The sequence below is a fragment of the Centruroides sculpturatus genome, unplaced genomic scaffold (genome assembly GCF_000671375.1).
Source record: "Centruroides sculpturatus isolate CEXI.00-Female unplaced genomic scaffold, Cexi_2.0 scaffold2138, whole genome shotgun sequence".
NCBI lineage: Eukaryota > Metazoa > Arthropoda > Arachnida > Scorpiones > Buthidae > Centruroides > Centruroides sculpturatus.
Genome location: NW_019386425.1, coordinates 48,256 through 58,380, shown reverse-complemented (window position 1 = coordinate 58,380; position 10,125 = coordinate 48,256). Strand labels below are relative to the sequence as shown.

Genomic DNA, 10,125 nt, shown 5'->3' with positions numbered 1-10,125 from the left:
GTGCAATTGTTTATTTTTTGTGTCCCATCAAATATGGAAGATCAAAAGCAGCATTTCCGGCATATTTTGCTCTTTTATTACCGAAAAGGTAAGAATGCTGTTCAAGCGAGAAAAAAATTGTGTGACATGTATGGAGACAATGTATTGACAGAACGACAGTGCCAAAACTGGTTTACAAAATTTCGTTCTGGCAATTTCAATATTGAAGATGCACCATGTTCTGGATGGCCAGTTGAAGCCAATGAAAACAAAATAAAGGCACTGATTGAAGCAAACTGCCAAATAACAACATGTGAAATCACTAAGAGATTAAATTTGTCAAATTGAACTGTTTATGATTACTTGAAACGAATTGGTTTCGTTTCAAAGCTTGATATACGGGTTCCACATGTTCTTAAAGAGAGATGCTCTCTTGGTGGGATTTTAAGAAATTTTTTTTTTTTTTTGGAGCTTTTACCAGACAATTTAACAATTGATTCGAAAGTGTAATGCCATCAAGTAAACAAATTGAGTAATATCATCAAACAGAAAAGGCCAAAATTGATCAACAAAACAGGTGTAGTGTTTTACCACTATATTGTCAAATTTCACACAAGTTTGGTAACTGGTCAGAAACTGTTATAACTTAGATGGGAGGTGCTATCACATCAACCATATTTGCCAGATCAATCACACTCAGATTATTACTTGTTCCAGTCTATACAAATTTTTTTTAACTGTAAGACATTTACTTGAAATGACAATGTCAAAAATCACTTGGATCAGTTTTTTGTAAGCAATGATCAAAACTTTTATGAATGTGAAATCATGCTACTACCAGAAACGATGACAACAGGTATTTGACTAAAATGGTCAATATATAATTCAATAAAATATTTATTTATTATAAAAATATTGTGTTTTTTTCCATGGAAAAAAGACGAAATTACTTTCTGAACAACCCAATAAAAAAACATATAAAATGTAATGTGTATTAAACTAAATATTGGTGTAGATATTTTAGTTTAATAAACATTAAATACAAATATTTCTGTTTTCTAATAAATTATCAAATGTTAATGTTATTTCAATTTTTATGAACTTTGTTTTAATTTTTATAAGTTTGAAAAAAAATCTTTTAAAGACTTGTAAAGAAAAAGAAGTAATTATATAATTATAATTTACACATATTGTCACATATCTCACAATTTATCATCATAACCACTTTCTTACAATAATTAATTTTAATAAATTGATTAATTGAAATGTTTGGGAAGTTCCTAGTGATTTTTAAGAGAAATCAAAAACTGTTTAAACTAAAAACATAACTTTATTCAATTATGTACACACTATTGTTTTTAACGAGGATGTTGCCATCTACAGTGAAGCTTCATGAACCCTATTTCTAGAACTTTCTAATTTTTCCCACAAAAAACTGTTCAGTGTGACTTTTGCAAGCTTAAACATATTTCTTTTGAAACAGAGCTTGGTAGAAACTGGGAGGAATTCACTACTCTCGAACCATGTAGCATAGACATCGTCAACTTTACCTGGTTTGTGCCCCCATCCTACATTTTACATTTCGAAATCTGGTCACTTTAATTAAACAATTGTACTCAGACAGTGTTTTCAACGTTTGGCAAAAAATTATTGAGATGGCTTCAACAAAATACAGATCACTGAAGATAAATATATACTTCATATAGCTAGATACCATGGTGAATAAAATTTATATTTGCCATCAAGTCTTTTTAGCAACTATAAAACAAATACCATAAATATGCATAAAATTAAAATCTATAAAGTCAAAATACTGACATGTATTATAAAAATTAGAATAGAAGTTCCTTCTAGATCATTTATTTACAGTATATTTAAAAATTTTTTAAAGTAACTGACAAAATTTGTTATACAGTCTGCAATCATTGGTATTTCAATGTAATGACACAATTGTTTTAAAAATAATTTGTCTAATGATCATTAAAAATAGTACACAAAATTTCTCCTTAAACCTTTTTACGGGCAAGCGAATAAAAATAGGAGAAACGAACTTTACAAAACAGATGATCATTTGACAACGTGTACTGTACAGTACATCACGCAATAAACAAAATCAAAGTGTGACACTCTTACCAGAAAAACGTAATAGTTCCATCATCATAAACATCCTTCCTCTTATAACCTTCCCAATCGTGAACCAATTTTAAATACCGATCCTTCTCTTCATTCACCATTCTTATTTTTAAAAAAATGAATACAAAACTTAAATTCGGTTGTTTACACTACGCCATGTTTATAACGATTACTTTCTTATCTCTATTTACGTATCTAATATTTTTCATTAGTCAAGAATTGCAACATAAAATATATGTGAAAATAATTTCAAGAACAATATAGAAAATAAAATGACAGATAATAAAAATTTAAAATTATTTAAAATTAGAGAAAATGAAAAAATCCGAAATGGCAAAAGATAAACTAGACGCAGACGATCGGTTCGTCTTGGGTGTCTGTCAAGAAGAGTGCGCTCTATTCTTATGACATTAAATTCAAGATGATTAAACTGTTTTCATTAAAACAGCAAAAGAAAGATGGAGAAACACCAGGAAAGGCAAATAATCAGAAAAGAGCTTCGGCTGCGCAATTACGTATTACTAAAGGTAAGCCTAACTTTAGGCCTAGTCAATTCAAATGAATGGTTATTCAAAGTTTCCTTACTTGGACGTAATGTTAATTATGTAATTGTTCTACATATTGTACATTATTACTTCACATAGCGATTTTAAGTTTCAGTTTATATAAAATAATTATCGATCATATCAATACAATACATTAATTACAAATTCATTAAATTTTTTTAATTTATATTTTTTTTTTAGCAAAGAAGTCAGCAAAGTAGAGCATGAATATATACAATAGCGTATATATTAGAAGTCACAATAATGTGTTAAAGTTAATAAACTTGTCTTAGATATCTTTAATCCAATACTAAAAAATTGGGTAGAAGTTACTTTTAGGTACAGGTAACCCCCGTATAACATGGGAGTTATGTTCCAAAAATTAGGCTTAGGTTCCAAAAATTAAAAAACATGTTGTTAAATCCTTATTTAAATCTGATTTATTATTCATTTTTTTTTCATAGGTAAAATACTTATTTATTATTTAAGTAAATATTTTACCAGAGGATTATTCATCCTATATGATGATCTCAGCTTGAGCATCATCAACTTGTAACAGTTTTTGGGTGCGTTCATTAATAGCAGTTGCTCTGCAACGAGAGTGAGCTGCTGTTTGTAGGCATTTAGGAACGACAGTGGAAGAAAGATGGTGGTGCCTGCACTATCGATAGTATCGTGATGGAGGAATCTATAATTCTAAAATGAGCTTTTAGAGGCAAAAGAAGGGTCCCAATTGTAAAATTTAACCATTAAATGGATTATTGTTGAAAGAGCATTCAAAGTAGCCACAAAAACAATTAGAATGCTCACGCGGAGTTACACAGAAGTATAAAAGACGCACCCTTTATTACATTTCATGTTGTACGAGGGTTTTACCTAATTTCCGAACCATGTTAGAGTGAACCCGTGCTATAAAATCACCATGTTATATGAGGGATGTTCCCAATTCTCAAACCTTGTTAGAGTGAATCTGTGCTATAGAAGTGTTATGTTATACACGGGTTACCTGTACTACATTACTTTAAATGTAAATATCTAAGTAACTTCTAATTTCATCATACTTCAGATGGATATAAAAATAATTAAAATAAATATTTTTGTATATTTATTTTTATTATTTTCTAAAGTCAAAAAATAAACTTAAAATCAAGAATTCTGTATTATGGTATTTTCTTCAAATTAACATGGCAAATTTGAATTTCACCTATTGGATAGTTAAGATAAGGCTGATACATAAATCTACATTTTTTATTTATCTTCTGCAGCCATTGACTGTTTTGACATTTTCTTGGTTTGACTGTATCATCATCAAAATGGCCAGGAATTTCAATATATTATAATCTACTATAGTGCTTTTTATGTTGCTATGAATTTTATTATACACACAATCAAGAACCTTTAAAGTCCAGTAACACAAATTTTAATGAAAACAAACGTTTTTGACCGTACCGCACCTAGATTTTTAACCAGTAAAATTCCAAAATAGAATGCGTAGAACAAAATGAACATGTTTGAAAAATTATTTTTAAAAATTTGAAACAACAAACATATATAAAACAATTTGAATATATAATATTGAATACAACAATTATATACAGTTTTGTTATAATTAATACAAAGCTCCACATTTCTCTGATTCCCTTTTGCAACTCAAAGCATCTGCCTTGATAAAGCTTAGTTTACACTGAGCACGATTTGCTGGAGAAAGCGAAAAACAGAGCAAATAATCGGTCAAACATGACTCGTTTGATGCTCTGTTTTTCACTTTCGCCAGCAAATTGCACTCAGTGTGAACTAAGCTTAAGAATTCATACAAAACAATCCATTTCAACATGATATAATAGTTTCCAAATTTTTTTTGTAAAGTTGGTTGATTTTTATTCCACGAAGAGTTAACTCTTTCAGCTTCCTGATTAGTGTAAAGGTGCATAATATCCTTTATTTTGGCATTTATGTATAAATTAAATATTTCTCACAAGACACTTAGAAGTCTATAGGTTTACTGGACTATTTCAGGATGTCCTTCAGGTTTTCATTTTCAATAATTTCCTCATCAGAATTAGGTTCAATATCACTTGATTCTTCTGATTCAGACAGGTTTTCTTGCAATATAAATTCTGTCAACATTTTCATTATCACATTCACTTTCATATGTAATTTCATCCTCAGAATATGACATAACACCAAATTTACTACCAATTTTTTCAAGTTTGGCTTCTGATAAAGGTAATTTTGTTCTTATTTGATACATTTTTAGGTATAAACAACAAAAAGTACAGTCACCAAGAATGTAGTCTAGAATACGAAGATAATAAATGGTGGTTCTGTTTTTGGCAGGACTTTGTCTTCAGATATTTAAAAAGTATAATTAATGTTAAGTTTCAGGGATCAAGGCATATTCTCAGTTATTATGTTGGAGATACACTGTTGGCTTAGTGACTTTCACTATAATGTCATTTATTTCTAACTCATAGTTGTTTTTTTAACCTCTCTCTTAAGCCCTGGTCACATTATGCAATTTCTAGCCGTGCAGGCAACTGCAGCAAGTGCGAGTCGCGTGCATCTTCTCGTGGTCAGACATTGTTCATTTGGAAACATGAGACCCTATAATAAACCAATACAATTACAGTAGCTTGTTTTTGACTACTTTCGTGAGTTTGCTGACATTTTACGTTCTACTTCAGAGTATTTACAGAATTTTGGCCACTTTTCTTATTAAAATAGCAAGCAGTTCCTTTTCTGGAATGAATAAAAGAAAAAAGGCAGTTATTTTGATAGAGCTGGCGAGAATACACGAAAAGATAAAATCTTCGATAAAATAAAGAATTAAAATTCCACAGGTATTCGTGAGCCTGAATAAGCTTGATCAATCTCGATTCTGTAAAAGTATTAATCCTCTAACTATCAGCCATGATGATGAACTATTTTCAATGTTTTCACTGTATGACATGGCACAGAGGCGTTTGTTGATTGGATGCGCATTTGCAATTGTCTCAAGTACAACAAACTTTTTGTTTCTAGTTGTGGTTGCAGTCATGCCAGTTTTTGAGGGGGGATTACTAGTTAACGGGAACAGCCATCACGGTTGCAGTCGACTGCGCTGCTGGAAATCGCATAGTGTGACTAGGGCTTTAGAGAAATAGGAAATGTTCTTGAAGAATGTATTGCAGGCTTTACCTTTTTATTCGATTATACTTTCTGCTTCCCATTATTTTCCAATTTCTTTAAATTCACTTGGATATATTCTATCCAACTTAGCTTTTATTAGTGATTTCAATGAGAATATTTTATTAATTTGCCCATTTTGCCCATTGCAATTGATTCTTTTTATCAAGTTTTATTTCTTGACTTGATTCCAGGTCTAGAAGTGGTTGCCCTTCACATTGTGTTATGCTTACTATGACAGGATATATTCCTGTCTGTGTCAGCTATGAACTTTCTTCAACCAAGTGCTTTATAACAGTGTTCCCCATACATTCTAATGATGATATCTGTTAGTCTCAGTTACGAAAGCTTCCTATCTCCTTTTGCTGTTATGTAATCTTTTACTGACAAATTAACTTATTACCTGAAGCACCACTATCAACCTGAAATTGCACTACTCATCTACTTTTCTTGATCCTAATTGTTTTCATTACTTGCTGATCATTGCTAATTGAGTAAATGTTCATTAAATCTATATTCGATGACTCTTCTTAGTTATTGGTGATTTCAGAACTTTACAACACTTTGCAAAATGATTTGTCTTCAGGCACTTGTTGCACTTTTTTTCCAAACTCTAGACATTTCTCTCTATTCTAGTTCCTACTGCCATAGTATCTATGCAATTCTTGGGTTTTCTTTTCCTAACTCTCTTGTAAATTTGCTACTTATTTCTAGTGATGGGATAATGAATCAGAAAAATTGGATGTTTTCCAGTAATCAGAATTGAGCAAATCTTGTCAAATTTCCAATTCTTAAAACAATTCTTTCACCTTTAATAAATAAGAAAATTCATTACTTGTTTCAGTTGAAGATAAAAGAATTTTTAAATTATGATATAAACAATTTAGTATTAGTTTACAAGAAGCTTTCATGTTGACAAAGAAGAGAGTATGCAACGTCCCATATACAATATGATGTCTTATACGGCAGACTTTTCTTTTGTATAGTAAGAGAGTAAGATTGTACTCTGTTAATGCTAATTGTCCACATTTTAGGGAAGATAGGGTAACATTAGGGTTGCCATTCAGCCGGCTTCACCTGCAATCTGTATTCTGTTCTGTGTATCTATATACAGTAGAGCATTGATTATCTGAATGTTGATCAACTGAAAGCTTTCCAGTCGGCAAATTTAAATTTCCACTAGTCCTGTAGCGCTGCAATGTTTGGCTATGTCTTGGGCTACTCCAATATTATTTTTGTTGGTGTGTGTGTTTTAGCTGGCAGCAGTCCAGTCCAGGCCACCATCAGGACCTCTGATTTCTCAGGACTAAGGGACAGCTTATGCAGCTCTCCCCAGCGAACGAGTTGTTCTATTGCTTTTATTGCCACAAATCTCTATTTTGCATCTACTAACTCCAGCAACTATTAGCAACAGATCGTCTGTGTAGGCCTGCATCTGGACATTGTCTGGAAGGAGGGGGGGCCTTATGCATGACCCCTGGGGACAAGCCCTCTGCAGTCTTCTAACAAACCTCGCAATTGGGTTATAGTACTCAACTGAGCAGTTGCTCAGGAAACTCCTGACAAGCGAATAGAGGGTGGTCGGCAGGTTAACCTTCTGCAGTTCATCCCCCCACTATGGATGACCACCAGATGTTGTCGAATCCCCCCACGACATCCATCAAAATGAGCATTGTGTGAAGGCCTTGCTGGCGATTCTGGAAAACCTGGTTGATCACTGGATGTAATGCTCGGCAGGTCAACATGTCCAGCTAGAACCCATATTGTTGTGAGTGTAAAAGCCCTCACTTCTTCAAGTGATAAAATACTCTGTCTGATAGGATTCTGTCTAAAACTTTCCCCAGGACTGGCAATAGGCAAAGTCCTATAGACCCCTTAGGTCTATAGGACTTTGGTTCATTCGTCAGGTGCCTACTCTTATGAATTAACACAAGACATGCCTGCTTCCACTGCAAGTGGGAAGTGCACTTTTTTTAGAGACTGACATAACGAAGTTGGCCGTCTTTTCAACAAGGCATTTGCAGAGACTGCCAGAAACAATTGCAGTTTCTGGCAGTCAGCTTGTAGCAACTACTTGGCCAGTCCGGCAAGCTGCACATCATCTCATAGGTGATGAAGCGGTGGTCGCTACAGCTTTCTGCATTGATTATTTCCCACTGTTTCAAAAATATCAGAATAAGAATTCAAAAACTGAAATGGCAGTAATCATCAGATGATGCATAAAGGTCAACAAAACAACAATTACAGAGAAAAACTGCAAGATAATAAGAAGTTGAATGTGTAATGGAGTTTTAAAGGTTCAAACCTTACAAAGATCTGTAATTTAATGGATAATAATAAGTTGAATGTGCAAAGGAATTTTATGGTTTTAACTTTCAGTGATCTGTAATCTAAAGTTGGCTGAGGAGGGGTACAAAATGCCTGAAACATGTACAAATACGATGAACACGTATCAACTAAATAAAATTTAATGATGAGATTTGCCAAATGTCTGAATTAATACAATAAATGATTTGTATTCAAATTACTAAATATTTCCCACTGCATGATAAATCTCAGCATAGCCCCACTTACAATAGTGAGGTCAATCCAGCTCTCGCTCACGGCAGAGGAAAAGGTAGCAATCCTGAACGGATTGTTCAGGATGTGCATCCCCAACTCTCCACCGCTTCCTTCATCATTTTCTCAGCCAGATCGTCTATCAGGGAGCCCCACAACGAGTGCTTGGCTTTAAATTCACTTGTCAGAACCAGCTGGTTGCAGGGCAAGACATTCCCTTCGAGGTCACTCAGAAGGCCACCAATGTTGAATTACGGTGGGCAATAACTAGAGACCGTGACCTATGTAAAGGCAGGAGATTGTATCTCTATGGCCACCATGAGTTGCAAGATGTGGATGGCATTCACATCAACATTCCTCCATGTCAGTGTTTTTCAACCTTTTTGAATATGCGATCCCTTTACAAGTTAAAAAATTCTGGCGACCCCCCCTAGGGCCATATTAAAACTACATCAGTGATTTAAAAAATTATGTATTTAATTTTCTTTCTGTTGAGAGAAATTACTGTTGATGACTAAAATGAGAATTTACGGAGAATCGACAATAACTTAAGACATGTATGTTACTTCCTTCTTATAATAACAATGGGTTCGGAGTGCTGTTGACCTTTTTATTTTTTTTTTTGTTTTTTAGGATGAGGGTTTTTCACTTCTACTTCTCTACTTATTACTTCTGTTTGCAAGTCAGCTCAACAATTTTTCAGCAATCATTTTCTGGGGTGGGCCGTACCCACCCAGGCTCCTCCCACGTGACACCCATCATTCGGACCTAAATGTCAATCAAAAAACCAACTATACTGTATAATAAACAGGTATAGCCTTCTTGCTGAAATTGTAGTTTTTTTAATGTAGTGTAGGACCTACAAAAACTTGTCTTTTTCTTTTATCCGCGACCCCCGTGTAAGGCTTTGCGACCCACAGGTTGAAAAACACTGCTCCATGTTAATATGGCTGCGGCACGACAGTCATTACCCTCTTGGGCAAATATGCTCCATTGAAGTGATAGGCCACTAACCTTTCCTTGTACTAAGTATGTCCCGCCAACCAAAACTAACACTTTACAAAAAGTGGTATAAATAGAGAGTACTGTCTACCTGGATAAAATATAACCAAATCAATCAAGATGGGCACCAAGTACTTTATCCACATTTTCTGAAATATTAGGTTTGTAATAAAAACAAAATGTTTCATTACTTCTTCATGCAAGCAATGTAAATTTAAAAATTTATTTGATTTTACAATTGAAAATTTCAAAACAACTTTTAAACAGTATTTAAAAATATTGTTTTAATTTTCTATTGATTTGATTTGATTTTTTTATTTCGGTTTCAGTGTAAAGACCAGACTTTTTATTAATAATAATTTATTATTTTGTTTTAATTAATTTTTAGGTTTAATTTTTTAATATTAATTTATTTTTAGTTACTATAATCATCTATATATATAAAAATGAAAGTATGTCTGTCTGTTCATCCTTCATGCATTACCACACCGTTTATCCGATTGCCATGAAACTTCGGGAAGTTGTTTAATATACTCCCGCGAAGGTTTCTGGCATACCGTGTTTCCCCGAAAATAAGACAGTGTCTTATATTAATTTTTGCTCTGAAAAATGCACTAGGTCTTATTTTCAGGGAATGTCTTATTTTTTCCAGGAAGAAGAATTCACATTTATTATTGAACAAAAAAATTCCCAAGTCGAACTTAGACGAGAGTGACGTATATCCGGTGTGTCGAACTGTCGC

The 10,125-nt window shown here is 33.1% G+C and overlaps 1 protein-coding gene across 1 annotated transcript in view; it reads left to right on the top strand.

The window, feature by feature from the left end:
• The first annotated feature begins 2,431 nt into the window (after window positions 1-2,431).
• The window catches only part of LOC111614924 (NEDD8-conjugating enzyme Ubc12-like), a 27,326-nt gene continuing 19,632 nt past the window's right edge, over window positions 2,432-10,125 (top strand). Inside the window, exon 1 of the mRNA XM_023356296.1 lies at window positions 2,432-2,639. Coding sequence (XP_023212064.1) covers window positions 2,534-2,639 — 106 coding nt within the window. The 5' untranslated portion in view covers window positions 2,432-2,533. The remainder of the gene's footprint in view (window positions 2,640-10,125) is intronic.